General features: G+C 39.1%; 1 protein-coding gene across 1 annotated transcript; it reads right to left on the bottom strand.

Moving 5' to 3' along the window:
- Window positions 1–504: 504 nt before the first annotated feature.
- Window positions 505–3,888, bottom strand: LOC141634297 (large ribosomal subunit protein uL29c-like). The gene is made up of 2 exons (XM_074446516.1): window positions 3,448–3,888; window positions 505–811 (listed from the first exon to the last, which is right to left on the bottom strand). Exons 1-2 carry the CDS (start codon window positions 3,790–3,792, stop codon window positions 656–658), a joined length of 501 nt encoding a protein of 166 aa, XP_074302617.1. The 5' UTR covers window positions 3,793–3,888; the 3' UTR covers window positions 505–655.
- Window positions 3,889–19,159: the final 15,271 nt, after the last annotated feature.

The following is a 19,159-nucleotide window of genomic DNA, read 5'->3' as shown; positions in this document are numbered from 1 at the left end:
AAAAAAAATGTTGGCAAACGTGATAAATGAAAGTTGTAAAGTGGAGTTGAATGGAGGGAGTAAGAGTTCAGTGAATTATGGTTGACAACATAAAAGTTACAATAATTCCTAGTTCTATGCTAAAGTCTGAAAAGTGGGACCAGATAAAGGACAAGTTCAGTTTTTGTTTCGGTTATACGCACCCCACGATCCACGTTCGTTTAAGATAAAGGGAAGGTAATTGTCTTTTTTTTGTTCTTTTTTAATTAAACTTCTTATAATGGACTATCCTTTTTCTATCGCCCGGCCCATGCCATCTTAATCTGCGCCCCATAGGAAAGTTTACACGTTGGGCCGCTATCATTTTAGTTCTATTTCAATCCACAGGAGGGTTTTGTCCAAGAAAGCTCCAAACATTCAGCTTTAGGCCCAATACAGATTTTACTGCCCAAATAGCGAGCCAATCCAAAGTTAAGGACCATTGGCATTCAGCCCACAGAACTAAGCAAGAAGAAACATAGGAGATATGAAGAGAGAAAACATAGTACATGATCATTTAAATACAAAAGTGAATTTGACATAAGAAATCAAACTTCTACCATAACGAGCCGAAAACAAACTATACTGGAAGACAATTGATAATCATACAGTTTTAAAAATATTAGGCATTCTCAGCCTAAACAGCAGCCTTTTCTTCTTGTAACTTCAGCAGAGAAGGCGGCGGCTTTACAACAATGCTTCTTTTCCACTCTTTATCGAGTTTTCTTGACAGCCTTTTGCCTATTCCTTGTTCTATCTCCCTTTCTCTCTTCACTGTCAGCATGCGTGCAACCTAGTTGAGTGGAAACATGTGTGTCAGTGTTGTAACCAAACCAGGGCCTTGGCTTGCATTTAAAGATGCACCCGAATGCATAAGAAGCCCAAAGTGAAAAATGCAGTTTCGCTTATGTTTTGAAGAGCACCACATTGATATCTCAATGACATAGGATTGAGGGTGCTCTTTAACTAATTAGCTAAATTAAGGCTCTGATTGAAAGGGCGCGGACGCGCGGTTCACCCCAAGTTAGAAAACAACGGGTGACATAGCCACAATGTCCTCCAGAACATGAAGAACATATCTCACCTTTTGGTGAGTAAGATGAGAGAAAGCCAGTAACTTTCAATCCAACTTGAAAGAGTACGACAACTCGATGAGAATGTCCCAAGGTCATTCATTAAACTCGCAAAACAACAGGAAGATCCTACTCACCGAATAAAAGACAGGTCTACTATAACGTTTCCAATGCATACGATAACCAGACTGCCTTACTGATACACAATTTGTAACACCAAAAATAAAGTCCAGCGTCGTTTGCTAGGAGGTAATTAGGCGCATTTTCAAGAGCGGCAGAGACAGGCATTTCATAATCAGAACAATGTTGGTGATTTTGATCACAAGTCATTTAAGTGTATTCGGGTTTTCAGACCGAAATCGGTATGAGCTTGTGATTCATATAATGTGAGTTAGGGGGTGCGGAGTGCACACTCATATAATCGAAATTATCTTGATTGGCGGTTGTATAGTTGGATTTGGTACGAAAACCAACATGCTTATCCACATTTGTACCACTTCATATATACTTATATTCTAAGTATATATAGAGGCATGTGATAATAATTCATATACATGAAAATTCAGATTTTGGAAGACAAAGTAAAATCAATAAAACACCATTAAGTAGTCTCTTTATCTTTGCCTAGATGAAGAGGGGCCTCAACCGTCTTATCCTACAAGGAATTTCGTGTAACCAAAGGCATGAAATATGGTCGAAATACTCTTAAGGAAAGCGTGCTCTTCGTGATTCGGTTGATATCCAAGTTTACGATCATTATCACTCTTACCCTATACAATTTAACCAACAAACAAGAATGAAGAAGAGTTCATGTGTAAAACACGAAAAGCGAAACTTTTCAAATTTGAAGCAATTTCACCATGATAACATGCTCAATTCCGTTAAATGTCATAAATTGTAACCAAACCACCAAATTCTGATCTTGCAGTATTGTTGTTTACTCTGGGCAAGCTAGGGACTTGTTCTCCCTACAGGTTTCAAGCATCACCATAAGGGTGTGTTTGGATAGCAAAAGTGGAGAGAAAGGGAGGGGAGGGGGAAGGAGGGAAGGGGAAGGGAGAGGAGGGAAGGGGAGGGGCAATGGAGTGTGGTTGTTTGGATACAATTTCCCTCCAAATCTTGCCTATTGTTGAGAGATTTTGATTAGGCTTGGAGGAGGTAAAATGGATCCCTCCAAATCTCTTCCACTCCATTTCCCTCCACCCTCATTTGCTATCCAAATAAGGGATTTTAAATCCCCTACTCTCCCTCCCTTTCTTTTCCCTCCAAATACCTCAATCCAAACACACCCTAAGTCTTCCAGAGTGTGGCTAATTACAAATTTAGTAACTCACATCCATACTTCCCCTTCCCCCATACCTAAACCCCTTGAAGGTGACTATCAAGAATCGCTGGTTCACATAAATGTTCCAATCTGAAAGACAGTTACTTTGTCTTATCTTTAGCTTTTAGCAATGACCAATATTCTTTAGAAACCTCTGAATAGGCCACTGACAACACACACGACCACATACAAGTTTACATACAACACATGTCATTCTAAAACCCAAATCTCAATTTTTTTTTTTTTTACCAAAATATGAAACACAAGCCTTAACATCAATAACAAACAATCCTCTGTATTGTTCTTTATTCAAAATACCTCTGTATTAAGAGTTTATCAAACTTCATATGCAGCAGACTATCCCAGGCAATCCAAACACAAAATGTACTTTAGCATAACAATATTATACGCAATACTAATTACCAACCCCAACTAAATTGCCCAGTGCCTGCAGTGCTCCCAGAAATAGCAAGGTAGGGAGTCGGATGGATGAACATTACCCCTATTTAACAACACACAATGATGTTGTTTACGGCTGACTCACAAATTAAAATAACACAATATCCATAGCTAATCAGTAATCACCAAGAAACGACCTATTTACCCTAACTATTGCAACATACAAGAAATAAACAACATGAGAGCAATAAAAATGACGAAAAATTAGCCAGCACAACAACAATTTACATTAGGCTAATCACCTACACACAGAATGACAGAAACAAAAATAAAAACAGACAGCTGCAAATACAAGACAATAAACAACAACATTACCCCCGTGCAGTGGCTCCAGGAAATTGTGGGGTAAGGGGTCTGGATGTATGCATCTTTACCCCTGAGTTAACGGCACAATGTGACTGTTTCCGACTGACTTCAGATGAAATAATACAACCCATGAAACCAATTTATGCAAGCCATACTAAACATAAACAATAACAAAAATTCAAAATTGACAACAACCCATGAACACAATCAACCTAAATTCACAAGAAAGAAACCAAAACCAAAATAATTTCCAAAATTGAGAAATACCTTTTTGCGCAGAGAACCAAAATCACTAGGCTTGAAATCCTCACGAGCAGATCTTCTCAGACGAAGCATAAAGAGTTCACCTTTAAGCAGCAATATCTCATCATTAATTTGTTCATTAGTTTTTGTCCTAATTTCCTTCAAGTCTTCATATTTCTTAGACATCATCACCGTTGAAGATGAAGAGGGTTGAGCCCTGAGAGAAGATGAAGAAAGGTTAGGGGACGCAATTCGAACGCCATGGAATGTGGATTTGGAATGAAGAAACGCGGGTTTCTGTGGGAGTGGGAGGGGAAGGGGAAGTGGAAGTGGAAGTGTTGATGATGAAAGTGATGGACTTGCCAACATTTTTGATGCACTCTTACACTTCTCACTTCAATTTTAGGTTGGAGCAGTGAACAAATTCATGAGATAAGGTTTGTGATTATCCTCCTCCAAATACTCTCTTCTTTTATGCTCCATTTTTTTTTTTTTTTAAGGAACGAAAATTAGGTCAATCGAAATCGACCAATAATATCCTCGTAAGACCGATAATTTTTTTTTTTTTTTTTTTTCTTCACAGCTGTAAAATTATAATGTTTACATACAAAGGGAGTAACGGTACGACTCTAATAAGCCATACATACATACTCCAACATTATTGGAAAATAAAGTACAATTTCCTATTAAACTAGAACGGTAGATGAGATGTCGGGTAACGATAACATGTTGGTGGAGTGTGGTAGCTTGGACTTGAGCTTCATCATGCGCGTCTTCTACATGGCACGAGACTCCCAAAGACCATCGATACATTTGCTCTGACGTGTGACGGGAACGAGATGCACTTACGCCACGAGGACGTAGAAAGGGGAAGGCGAAAGCAAGCCAAACAGACTTGCCTCTGACGGAGAAAAATCTCCTACATCTTGAAGAACCAACATGACAGACCAAAGACCAATAACCCAAGTAGCCACACCAGTGGACGGACCAATACACAAATCGCTCCTCAACCAAACGCCTGGCCATAAACACCATAGGGAACCATCCTAGGATGCAGCCAACATAGACCCGACATACCCTCCTCCCGTCATTATTCTTATGATAGATTAATTATTATTAGGGACAACATAAAGAACATAAGACAAATAAACAGCAGCATGGATGATGAGATGAAGACCACCGAATCCAACCAAATCAACGCCACTTCCGACCCACTTGGACCTACCCGATCACACCTCAAACACGACAAACCTACGCAACTCTGGCCCACTACATTCAAAGACAACAGAGGACCCCACAAAACCAATCAAAGCCAGACAAAGAACCTACCTACACCAAAGGACACAACCACCATCGACCCCAATCAAAATCCCAAGAACAACACAGTCAACCTTACATGCAACCCGACAAAGAGACGAAGACCCAACCCAACACCATAAGACACCCAACAAGAATCCGATAGGTGGGGGAAGGTGCAAGGGGGAGGGGAACACCATATCGGTCCAAAAACCAAAGTCATACAGGACACAAAGACTCGAAACAGACGGACATCCCGAGGGCCCAATTGGTGGGGGTGGGGGGGGGGGGGCGAGGGGTAGGGGAACACCAAAACGACCCAAAGAACAACCACATAAACCACCATGACTCGAAAAAGATGGGCTATACCCGTCCCAAAGACAGACTGAAACAGATCAGACCGGGGAAAGCCTTACCAGGGGTGGGGGAGGGGGCAAGGGGTAGGAAACAAGCCTCCGGGTTGCATGCAAAACCATATAACAAAGAACCAAGAAACAGAAGAATGATTGGGTCAAGGAGAGACCACCGAGGCAAACCAACTCCACCAACGTCGTTGACGGAATCATCGGGAAGCCATTGAAAACAGAACAAAGTGGGGCCAGAAAAGGAAAGAAGGATTAAAAGAGGAGATGAGATCAATCGCCGGAGATGAGTTAAGGGATGACCTCATCTCCGGCGAAAGGGTAGGAGAAGATGGGAGGATAGAGGGTGGAAGAAGGAGGAGGCGGAAACAAACTGTATTAGGTTTAGGGATTTTTCTAGAGAGAAGGGAGAGAAAATTTTTAGTGAGAGACTGACTAACATAGAGCGATAATTAAAAGTAAAAAACTTTCACATTACCCAAAAGAAACCTAAAAACCAAGAGCTCATCCTTTTGATATTGGTAACTTTAAACTAACCTGGTAAGTGGCCAAGTGTGGGATATGGGTTGGACCATAGAGATCGACATGATCCAAGCACGTACACGACCTAAACACAACAATTATTTCACAAATTTTCACTTTAGACGGATACTATCCGTCTAAAGTTGTCTAAAGCTGTAGACGGATAGTGTCCCTCTCATAAAATGAGAGTGGATAGTGCAAGTGGGTGGAAAATGGATACCCTCACTTGCCCTCCCATTTGAATTTTATGAGAGGGTCACTATCCGTCTACAGCTTTATATGGATAATGTCCGTCTACAATAAAACGGATTGCAATTATTTAGACCAATTGTTAAGGAAGTTATTATTCGTGGTCGACACAATTACTTCAAACCTTTGACAAATTATAGCAAGGGTTTTGATAACTATTCACATATAATCCAAAATTTACTAACTGTTAGCAAAGAAAAAATTCTATAAAAACTACTACCTACATATTAGGTTCGATTAGTAAATCACTACGCATAACCATGAACCTCCAATTGTGCTTGATAAGACTAGAATGCCCTCTACTTTATACTTTGATCAGTCGTCCCTTTAGTTATCCATACATTTCCTTCTCTAACCTAACTATTAGTCAGTATACTCCTGTATTCCAGGCTAGGATATCGTATATCTTGTATACCGTTCACACTTGTAATTAGCTATATATATATCGTATGAATGAAATACCCAATCAAGGGATTCAGTTATTTACATGGTATCAGGAGATTAGGTTTTTTTTTTCAATAAAATCTCTACCTTGATTCCGCCACCTGCTCTCCTCGTCATCTCCCTTTGCTACGGCCAATGACGAAGGACGGCGATGGATCCTCTGGATCCGGCAAGCCCGGACTCCACCCCATTTACTCCGTCACTAACATACTCCACAAAATTTGTATGCTTGATGGTGTAAAAATTACTTACTCCTCTTGGGTTAAATTATTTCTCCTACATGCCAAAGGTTATAAGGTATCCCATCACATTGATGGTACCCGTCCTCCTGCCGAATCTGATCCGAAGTATTCTGAATGGTGTGAAATTGATGCACACGTGCTTCAATGGATTTATGGCTCTCTCTCTGATGACTTACTCCTTCGGATTCTCGAAAGCGAATCCACAGCCTACGAGGCTTGGACTCGTCTCAAAAATCATTTTCATAATAATAAGGGGGCTCGTGCCGCGGCGTTGGAGAATGAATTTACGAACCTGTCACTCAAGAAGACGGCCTCATTGGATGACTAATGCCAGCAATTGAAGGATTTAGCAACCCAACTCACTGATGTTGGTAGCCCTGTCAATGATCAAAGGTTAGTCATTCAATTGGTACGTGGTCTTCTGTCTGAGTATGATACTGTTGGTGCGTATATCAATCAAACTATGCCAACATTCGAAAATGCCCGAAGCATGCTCCAATTATAGGCACAGCGAAAATCATCTCGCCTAGAGACTGAAAGTGCCACGGCACTTGCTGCTCCTGTTCCTTCTCAAGGATCGTCTTCAGGTAATTCCGATGGCTCTCAATCGTTTAATTCAAATCGCTCCAATAGTGGTGGAAATTGGAATAAGAACAAGCAGGGACATAAGGGCAAAGGCAAGCAAACTTGGCAGCCGCGCGAGAGTGGTGGCAATTCAGGCGGTGGTAAACCACCAGTGACACAAACCTGGGTCGCCGCTCCTGCTCAATTCTGGCCGCAGCACTACCCTGCTCAGTGGGCCATTCCGCCGTGTCCATACCCTTCGCAACAGGGATGGATGTCGCCTTGGCAGCCGCAGCAGCCACGTGGTACACCCTCTGGTCCACCGCGGTTCACTGCCCCTCCTCCACCAGCCGGACAGGTATTCGTGACTCATAGCACTGATGGCCTCGAGCTGTCTCAATTAGGACAAGCATTTCAGGCTATGACTATGTATCAACCCGAGGATTGCAATTTCTACATGGACACTGGCGCTTCTTGTCATTTGACGTCCGAGTCAGGTATGCTATCTCCTCCGTTTAATAAGAAAAATATTCGGTCTATTTATGTTGGTAATGGTAAAACTATTCCGGTTCACGGGTCCGGGCATACGACTATCACTACCCAAACCCGACCTTTGTCTCTCAAAAATGTCCTGTATACCCCACAAATAATCAAAAATTTAATTTTCGTAAGACAATTCACTAAGGATAACAATGTGACTATCGAATTTGATCCAAATGGTTTTTCTGTGAAGAATATACGGACTGGGAAAATAATAATGTGGAGCAATAGCACCGGTACTCTCTATCCCGTGTCATCTACGTCCACAAAAGATCCGCCCGCTGCCTTCCATGTCGAGTCTGCGTCTGACTTGTGGCACCCTCGCCTTGGTCATCCTGGTCATAATATAGTAGATCATCTTCGAACTCATGCTTTTATACGTTGTAATAAGGAGCATCGCTCCAAACTTTCTCATGCTTGTCAAATTGGTAAGCATAAGCGTCTACTTTTTTATTCTTCCAATTCTATGTCTGAGTCTGCTTTTGATATTATACATTGTGATTTATGGACCTCTCCTGTTATTAGTAAAAGCGGTTTAAAATACTACATGGTGCTTATTGATAATTTTACCCAATATGTGTGGATTTATCCGCTAAAATTTAAGTCCGAGGTCTTTAATAAATTCTTGCAATTCCGAACCTTTGTCACAACTCAATTCAATAGTCAAATAAAAAGTTTTCAATGTGATATGGGTCGCGAATTTGATAACTCATCTTTCCACCAATTCTCACAACAACACGGCCTATCCCTGCGTTTTTCTTGCCCACAAACGTCCTCACAAAACGGAAAATCCGAGCGCATGATACGTCGTCTCAATGAAATCGTCTTAGCTCTCCTATCTCACGCTTCTCTCCCTCCCCACTTCTGGGTTGAAGCTGTACACACAGCCACTTATCTCCACAATATTCTACCATCCAAACTTCTACAATACCGATCCCCCGCTTCCGCACTCTATCTCCGTCAACCCACATACGATCACCTCCATGTCTTCGGATGCTTATGCTACCCGAATTTGTCAGCCACACGTGACCACAAACTACAAACCCGGTCCACAAGATGTGTCTTCCTTGGTTATCCCGCAAATTACAGAGGGTACCGGTGTCTCGATCTTGCAGCTCATAAAATTATTTTGTCTCGAAACGTGACTTTCGACGAACATGTTTTTCCCTACGCCCAAACCTTCACCCCTGCCCCTACCACCTACACTTTTCTTGAACCCGGACCCCCACCCAACATCGACCAGTTCGCCTACCCCATCCCACCACCACAAAACCCACCAGCCACACTATCTAGCCCCACCAACCTTTCCCCGAACCCCCCTGTCAACTCCCCACTATCCCCTAACAACCAGCCCAGTACCCCTACCTCCCACCCGAACCAGACCACTAGCCCAGCCTCCCACCTGAACCCGCATACATCGTCTTCCACCAACAGCACTGATGTCCCCTCCAACCCACCAACAGCACTACTGTCCCCTCCACCCCACCTCCACCACCTCCCCCACCACCAGCCCACACCATGGCCACCCGTAGCAAACACGGCATTTTTAAACCCATTGACCGATTAAACCTCATCGCCCACAACAAACCACCACACTCTCCCATCCCTAAGTCACCACCCGAGGCCCTTCGTGATCCGAATTGGAGAGCCGCCATGAATGCCGAATATAAAGCTCTTATTGATAATCGGACTTGGGATTTGGTACCTCGACCCTCGGATGCTCACGTGATTCGATGTATGTGGCTTTATCGCCACAAGTTTCGATCCGACGGTACTCTGGAGCGCTATAAAGCGCGATTAGTTGTCAATGGCAAAACTCAGCAAGTCGGGGTCGATTGTGACGAGACTTTTAGTCCTGTTGTTAAACCCGCCACTATTCGTACCGTACTTAGCTTAGCTGTCTCAAGATCTTGGCCTATTCATCAACTCGATGTTAAGAACGCTTTTCTACACGGCGATCTTGTAGAGACTGTCTATATGCACCAACCTCCAGGTTTTACAGACCCAAAGGCCCCGTCTCATGTTTGTCGACTTCGCAAATCTTTATATTGCCTTAAATAGGCTCATCGGGCCTGGTATCAGCGGTTCGCTACATTTATAATTTCCCAGGGGTGTCGAAGCAGTAAATGTGATGCATCCTTATTTATTTATCGTCAGGGCTCAGAAATTGCTTATTTATTATTATATGTCGATGATATCGTTTTAACTGCTTCTAGTGATGCATTCCTCCGTTCGATTATCACTGCTTTGTCTAGAGAATTTGCCATGATAGATTTGGGCACGCTTCATCACTTTCTTGGTATTGCTGTCTCCCGCTCAAATACCGGCCTCTTTCTTTCTCAAAGTCAGTATGCCAAGTCCATTCTTGCCCGTGCCTCTATGTCGGGGTGTAACGCTTCTGCCACTCCTGTTGATACATCCGCCAAGCTCAGCGCTGGCGATGGCCCTCCTGTCGCTGACCCTAGTTTATATCGGAGTCTTGCAGGTGCGTTGCAATATTTGACCATTACTCGACCAGATCTCACCTATGCGGTTCAACAACTGTGTTTCTTCATGCATGACCCACGGGAACCTCATTTGCATTTTATGAAGCGCGTACTTCGGTATGTTAAAGGCTCTATGGAACTCGGTCTTACTTTATCCGTCTCCAAGTCACATTCGCTTATTGCTTATTCTGATGCTGACTGGAGCGGTTGTCCTAATTTTCGCCGTTCCACATCTGGGTATTGCGTGTTTTTGGGTGATAATTTGATTTCTTGGTCGTCCAAACGCCAAGCTACAGTGTCTCGTTCTAGTGCCGAGGCCGAATATCGAGGGGTTGCCAATCCTGTTGCTGAAACGAGTTGGCTCCGTAATCTCCTTCTTGATCTTCATATGCCAATTCGTCAGGCCACACTTATCTATTGCGACAATGTCTCGGCCGTTTATATGTCCAACAACCCCGTTCAGCACCAGCGCACGAAACACATTGAGATTGATATACATTTTGTTTGTGAACAGGTGCAGCTTGGTAAGGTCCGCGTTCTTCATGTGCCTTCCTCGTATCAGTATGCATATATTTTGACAAAGAGACTCCGACGCCAATTGTTTAATCAGTTTCGGACCAGTCTTTGCGTTCGTTCCCCTACCGCTACGACTGAGGGGGTGTATTAGTCAGTCAATATTAGTTAGTCAATATTTGATATTATACTCCTGTATTCTAGGCTAGGATATCGTATATCTTGTATACCGTTCACACTTGTAATTAGCTATATATATATATCGTATGAATGAAATACCCAATCAAGGGATTCAGTTATTTACACTAACTATTAACCTTTTACCCATTAATTGTTCTAAAAACTTAAACCTAATTACTTGAAATTAAATTGGTCTTAATCAGAAATTCCTCCTAATTAAACTTATTCCACAAATTTAATCCCAAATTAGGTTTAGCATTTATTCTCATTCCCTAAATGAGTTCGAATCACAGGTGCGTTTTCTTCAATGATTTTGGTAAGAATTTAGAACAACGTTCTAGGGTTTTTCAACAATTAATTTAAAGAACAAATCCAAGAAAAAAAAAACTATTTCGCTCCAATTAAGCTAGGGATTCAATAACTATTATTAAATCAAATTGAAATTGGGGATTTAACACAAATATTGAATCTTTCGAAGAGTGAATCGATGAAAATTGATTGAAGAAAGGAAAATGGAAGATAAATTAGGATCAAAATTGAACCTTTTTTAAAGGAGATGGTTGAGATTCGAGATTGAAGGAAAAAAAAGAGGGGAAAACACCATAGAAGGTGTTATGAGAAAGTCCTTCAGTTTTGTAATTGAAATGGATGAACTTAAAAATTAAAGATGGAAGAAGGATTAATGGAATAGATGACAAATCTAATAGAAAAACATATAATGAAGAGGGTAGGGCAAAATAAGAACTGAAAATACTCCTTAAGATGAAGTTTTTAAGACCATCCCAAGTAAGGTCATGAGGGAGGTCATGACCTTGTTGGGTCGCACTTGTTACCATTTAACACACAAATTAGGATGGCCTTTGGAGAGAATAGGTCAATTGGTAACCTTTGTTGGTGTAAATTGACCTCCCTCGTGACCTCACATGTGTCTTGTTTTAATTGGTTACACTATTAAAAATTAATAAAAAAGAAAAAGATCTCATTAATTTCTTGGGTTAGAGAATGTGGAAAATGATTTCAAATAATTAAGTTGATGACCTATGTGGTGAACTTCTGTTTGGGAGGGTGAAATTGGGTTAAGATAAACAAGGTGGGATTAAGACTAAAAATGGGCGGTGACCCAATTATCTTGACATTTGCTTGGGGATGGTCTAAATGAATGGCGTTAATCCTCTCTTTTTGGCTCTGTATATGATGTGATGATAATTTACTACCCGAACCTAATATGTAGGTAGTAGTATTTAAAGAAATTTTTGTTTTATAGCAGTTGATAAAATGGGATTATATGTGGTAGTTGGTTATCAAAAAGTCCAATATTAACTAGATAGTATCCCATCCTTCGCATGACCTGTTAATATATATATAATGATGTTCAAGATTAAGATTCAACTTATAAAATAAAATAAATGAAACTTTATCAGCAACTATTTTTTTTCATATTTAATTTCAGAATATTTAAACTACAACATTAAAAATACATGTTAAAATTGATATGAGTTAAAACCACTCATAACAACTTCTAACACTTTTTTTTTATAAAACTTTCTTACGCTAAATTATTGTAAATAACTTTAGTGCATAAAAAAAGGTGACCTTTTTTTAAAAAAAATTTCTGTAACTCTTGAGATGGTACTTGTGACATTTTTGGTTGGTAAAAATTTTTGAATATGATTATAACACAAAATTTGTTGAAGCTAGAGATAACACGACTCTTTTTTTTGTTTTTTTGGGAATTCGTTCCTCTTTTGTTTCTAATAATTCTCCATGAGGGGCAGAGGGCTCATGGACTCGTGGTACCTCCTGCTCACCCTTCCTCCTCTTATTTGAGAGTCGTGTGAATGGAGAGGTGGGCAGAAGGGAAGATCACTCGACTTCAAAATTATTATAGATATCGGGTAGAGAATGAGGTAATATCTATTACTATTACTATTACTATTATTATTATAAAAACGCAACTTTTATTGAGATCAAAAACAATTTTACAAGAAATTGGTGGGCAACCGACATACTATCTGGACTTCGACTCCCTTAGCAATAACAAAACTAAGTCTAGTAAAAATGTGAGCAGCAGCACGTGCCTCGACATTCTGAGACACAAAAATTTTTTGAATCCGCTTGAGCAAGCCAATAGCATCCGTCTCCAACTCCCCCAAGGAAGAGAAGGAGAAAGGTAAAAAAAACCATAGCCAATCATCGTACACAAGCCCTGATACTTGACATATTTGTGCTGAGTAGTATCAACCACCACGCGCCTGGCCACGAAGTCAGACATCCCGGACTGAGTCAATAGGGAAGACCCAGTCAGATCCAGACACACACATCCCTGTCCCAAGAATCAAGCAATAATTCCGCAGGACGCAAGGGCTTGTCATGCCCATCGACGAAACCAATATCCACCTCTCTACCAGCCCAGATCGGAAGTAGATATCCAAGAGGGTGTCACGAACAAGGTTATGTCGATGGTTAATACCAAGAGTTCAAGCACACAACACGGCATGATCCTCATACATATCACCATCAAAGACCCGAGAACAAGCAAAACACAACCTAGGCACCGAAAACAAAGGAATACCCAGCTGATAGCTAAGCACGCAACGGTAAGTCCTCTCATTCATATTTTGCCCCAACCCAGAAATAGGGACTGCACGCAAATAATCAGATGTGTGATCACCCTGCCGAGACTTCCACAATGCTACCTGTCAAGGAGTCAAAGTGAAACCTGTCAAGGAGTCAAAGTGAAACCTGATTCTAATGTGGCAAAGTGCTTCGTGAAATATATGTCTGCTAATTTCTACATAAGTTCGGGGGCAGCGATCTCACTAGTATTACGCAGAACGTTAGAACCCGTAGTCTCATTAAACATACTCAAGGCAGCATCAAAAGTAGGTCCAGGAGCTATATAACACCAGAAGGTTGTAGGAGCTTAGCATGCAAATCAGCAGATATGCAAGCGAGATGCCAGAAAAGCATAATGCAGAACATCTCAAGCAGCATAAATACCAAGCCTTCCGAAAATAAAAGGGAAGGCGGCAAACCACCATTGCCAGTCACCAAAACCATGTCTGGACGCGGTGACAATGCATTTCAAGCTAGAAGGAAGCGCCGCGTCAAAGGAAAGCTTAGCTGACTAAAAAACAGTAGGGAACAAGTATGTAAAGCAAAATAAAGCTTAGAAATATCAATACAAGCAAGAAGCAACAGTAGCTCACACTGTGAATCATCAATCCTAGCAACGAAATCCATAAGCTCGATGGTCCTAGTCACTCACCTCACCGCAAGTTCACTGGTGAAAATAGGACACACACACACACACACACACACACACACACACACACACACACTACTAAGATAACTTGCAATAGTGACGGGAAATCCGACGAAAAAAGAGAGCCTTCAGATAACACGGGAATCTGACGGTATTCTAACGAAAATTCCATCGGGAATGGGTTCCTGCCAGAATATCCGCCACAACCCGTCAGATATAAATAGCGCGTTGAATGATGGCTTTGGCGCCACAATGGGTGACGGATTTCTGACGGAAAATCGGTCAGTACATTGTAATTCCTGACGGAAATTCCGTCAGTCAGGTCCACATAGAGATGCCATTGTGGCAATTATTGAGTGTAAACTCCTGACAGAAATTCCGTCAGGACTCTTTGAAAATACGGGTTCCTGGCGGAATTTCCGTCAAAGAGTTTTTTAGGCATAAATACAACACGCGAAAAAACCCAACACTTTTATTCTCATTTTTTCCCCAAATCAATTAATTTTACAAACCCTAACCCAAATCCGCCTTCACCACCACCACCACCACCACCACTACCACCACAGTCCTCCACTAGTTGCGCCACCACCTGCTGCTGCTGCTGTCGTCACTCCCTCTTCTCCTTTTCCTTTTCTCCGTTTATTTTCTTCCTCTATTTCTCCCTCCGACAGCCACGCCGCCGCCTCTGTCTTCCATCGTCGCCGCCGGTGTCACTCCCTCCGGTAGCCCCGCAACCATCTCGTTTCTCCTCCTTCATTTTCATTCTTTGTTTTTAATTACGTATTATTTTATTTCTTTTTAATTAATTATGTTAATTGACCTTAGGATAGAAGCCATTGTTGTAATTGATCAATGTTGAAATTATTGTTCCTGTTAGTTAGTTAGTAAAATATTAGTTGGGTAAATTTTGTTAAAATGTTAATGTTGTTAAAAATTAGAATTAATGTTAGTTAAAATTTGCATGTAAAATAAAAAATGTGTACATTTGAATAAAGATGTAAAATGTTAGTCTAAATAGCTTAATAAAATGTAAAATCTTTGTCAGAAATGCATGTAAAATGATATGTTAGTTAGTAATTGACTTAAATAGTGATTATTGTTGTTGTTGATGTCCATATTATTGTTTTTGTTCATATATTGACCTAGTACCCGTTCAAAAATTACTCATTGAATAGTCCCCGTTTTGGGACTATCTTTGTACATTTCAAGTTACTTAGGTAGTAAACATGTACTTGTGATTTGTTAATGAGGAAAGAGTTAGGTGACAATTCCTTTAACGTTCTCTGAATGCATATGTGGAGTAATTATTTATTCTACATTGTGTATTTGCAGAACGGAGAAGAATTGCTGCCGAATTTTTTCCTCATTAATAAATCACAAGTACATGTTTGCTAGTGACTTGAAACGTACATCGATGGGTTTAGGTTGGAGTGATAAGGATCCAATCGAAAGAAATAAACATTACTTGTTGACAACAGTTATATATTGGTGATAATGTTTATTGTGTGTTATTCTTGATTGTGATTGTTGTTAAGTTATTGTTTTTTTTAATGACATATATATATATATATATATATATATATATATATATATATATATATATATATATATATATATATATATATATATATAGCAAAGTTCTCCTAAGTCCTTCATATCTTTTGAGTCCATAAGTCCCTCCCATATCCCTTAGATCATGCTTGGTGGATGCTTGAGATTGAAAGTAAGAAACACACTTAACACTAATTAATTCACTTCTCTCTCTAGTTTTAATAATACATTTACTAATTCATTATCATACACAATTAACACCACCACTTATTTTATACTTCAAAGTTTATGAAAATTTTGTTAACACTTTTCCAGTTTCATTTTGTTTTCGTTTTTTTTAGACAAGTTTTCGACATTTTAGGATTTTACGAGTGTAATTCTAACAGCAAAAAGTGTAACTTTAATCTACGAAGCGGTTTTGACGGATATTATTTTGAAATTTGTAATTTTAAGGAATGTTTACGAGAATTTTGCGTCTTACGAGATTAACTTCAGTCTTTTTTGACTGATTTTGACGAATAATATTTTAAATTTTTGTAATTTTATCACAACTTATTGTAATTTTAGCATTTTTCGAGTGTTATTTTAACGACAAAAAGTGTTATTTTAGTCAAGAAATGTGTAATTTCAGTCCAATGAGAGTGTTATTTTAGTCCAGGAAAGTATTTTTTTAGTCCAGGCAAATGTAATTTCAGTCCAATGAGAGTGTTATTTTAGTCCAGAAAAGTATAATTTTAGTCCAGAAAAGTATAATTTCAGTCCAATGAGAATGTAATTTTAGTCCATTGAGAGTGTAACATTAGTCCAAAGAGAATATGAGAATATGACCAAGTCCATTGAGAATGTAACATTAGTCCAATAGTAGTAAGTGTAACTCTAGCAGAAAAAGTGTAATTTTAGCCGAAAAAAGTGTTATTCTAGCAAGAAAAAGTATAATTTTAACAGAAAAAAGTGTAATTTTAGCGGAGAAAAGTGTAATTTTAACAGAAAAAAGTGTAATTCTAACAACAACAAAAAGTGTCATTTTAGCAGAAAACGTGTAATTTTAGCCGAAAAAAGTATAATTTTAACAGAAAAAAGTGTAATTTTAATGAAGAAAAGTGTAATTTTAGCAGAAAAAGTGTAATTTTAGCCGAAAAAAGTGTTATTCTAGCAGAAAAAAGTATAATTTTAACAGAAAAAAGTGTAATTTTAATGGAAAAAAGTGTAATTTCAATGGAGAATAATGTAAATTTAACAGAAAAAAGTGTAATTCTAACAACAACAAAAAGTGTAATTTTAACAGAAAAAAGTGCAATTTTAATGAAGAAAAGTGTAATTTTAATGGAAAAAAGTGTAATTTTAACAGAAAAAAGTGTAATTTTAACAGAAAAAAGTGAGTGATCTTAGATCTATTTATTAAATCTAAGACTAAAATAAAACGAACTAATATAACAACAATTGAAGAAAAATGAGGAGACGACATTTTAAATATATTTAAGATTAAAATTAACAAATTATATGAGATGTACTTAGTAAATGCAAGACTAAAATAAGAAAAATCACAAAATAAAAACAAGATCTAAAATATTTACTCGAATAAACCAAAATAAGATCTAAAAATAAAAACAAGATCTAAAAAATCACAAAATAAAAACAAGAACTAACAAGATCTAAAAATCACAAACTAAATCTAAAATAAAAATCACAATTTATTTTCAAAAACCTAGATCTAAAAAAAAAACAAGATAAAAACGAGAAGGAGCCAGATCTGAAATTTCAAAAAAAAAAAAAAAAGTCGCGGCATTGGAGAAAACGAGGAAGGAGCCACCGACGTCCAACAACACCGCCAACATTACCTACAAAAGAAAAAAAAATGAGCCAAAACTAAAAAAAATGATGAAAAGTAGATCTGAAACGTGTGGGTTATTAGCGACACCAAAAAAAAAAAACAAAAAAAAAAAGGCTGGGAAGTGAGGGAACCTCCCTGTTTCGTTAGTTCAACTTTTAAAAAAAGAAAAAAAAAGATAAAAGAAAACAGATCGGGAAGAGAAAAATGAGGGAGTGGGTAGGTGGTGCGTGTCTGGGTCGACGGTGGTGAGGCTGTGATTGTGATGGTCGGTGGTGGGATTGTAGTGGGTGGTGCGTGTCAGGGGAGGAGATGAGGTGGTGCATTGGTGGTGATTTCGGGGGTGGTGGTGGTAGGGGTGAGGAACGGTGGCAGTGGTGGGGTTAGGTGGTGCGGAAGAGAAGGGTAGGTGGCAGCGGAGGGGGTAGGTGGTGCATGTGGAAGTGGTGGTCGGTGGTGGGTGGGACGGTGGTGGGGGGTGGTTTGTATTAGGGTTTAATTTGTTTGTTTTTTTGAAAGTGGGGATGAGTGGTTTTTGTTTTTTTAGGATTTTGATTTATTTGGGATTTTAGAGAGGGGGAGAGGATGATATTATGAGGGATGAGTGAGAAGTGTGTTTGAGAAAAAATGTTATATAGTGGATTAATAATTAATTAATGTGGATTAGTAAAGTAGAGAGGGGGAGTGTTTAATTAGGCATTAATCTCCTTATTTTTGCTTCCAATCTCACCCCTTCAACTCCCTCATCTAAAGGCTCACAATGAGACTTATGGACTCACATGTAAGAGGAGGACTTATATATATATATATATATATATATATATATATATATATATATATATATATATATATATATATATATATATATATATATGAGAACCATGAAGATAATGAGAACTGTGAGAACCACTCACAACGCTTAGATCTTATAATAAACAAATGACTGAAATAAACTCGCCTATTCCTTCAATCCCCAACCCTTCCAACACCGTCATTCTACACATTGGCTTTCTCGCTCTTTTTTTTTTTTTTTTTTTTTTCTCTCACTTCGATCTCAATTTTTATTACACAATTCTCTGCCGCTCCGACTATCTTTGTCCTCACTTTTGCATTCATCACACTTCAGCATCTATCTCCAATTGTAAACTTAACCGCCATTACTGTGACTTCATCTACAATGATCAACTGCGTTTCTCTAGACTGCTTCCTTCTTCGTTTGCTCCTATTTCATCTCCATTTCTTTTGCTTTATTCCTTAAAATTTAGGTAATTTCCCAAAATCCTATATTTCCTTCTTATTCCTCTATTTTTACGATTTTTATGCTACTTGATTTGGGTTTCATTCTTGATTCGATCTACATTCATTTGGTTTTGTTGCTTTCAAATGTCGCCTGCATTCAATTTACCTGCATTTTCTTGCTTATTACCTAATAATCTATTTAATTTATGTAGTTATTCATTGATCTATCATTATAATTGTGTTCCTTGCTGATTTGGATTCGCATCATAAAAAAGCGATACTTTATGATAATTTTCTTCATTCACTGATTTAATATCCCGATTATATTCGCAGAAATAACTGTAAGTTCATCATCTTCACTCTAATATTTCTCTCATTTGTATGCAATTCACGTTATTCGTTTATTCCTCTAATCATGAATCCCTAATTTCTGCAATTTTCCTATGTTAGAATCT

This window comes from Silene latifolia, chromosome Y (assembly GCF_048544455.1).
Source record: "Silene latifolia isolate original U9 population chromosome Y, ASM4854445v1, whole genome shotgun sequence".
Classification (NCBI taxonomy): domain Eukaryota; kingdom Viridiplantae; phylum Streptophyta; class Magnoliopsida; order Caryophyllales; family Caryophyllaceae; genus Silene; species Silene latifolia.
This window is presented reverse-complemented; position numbering and strand designations above follow the sequence as displayed.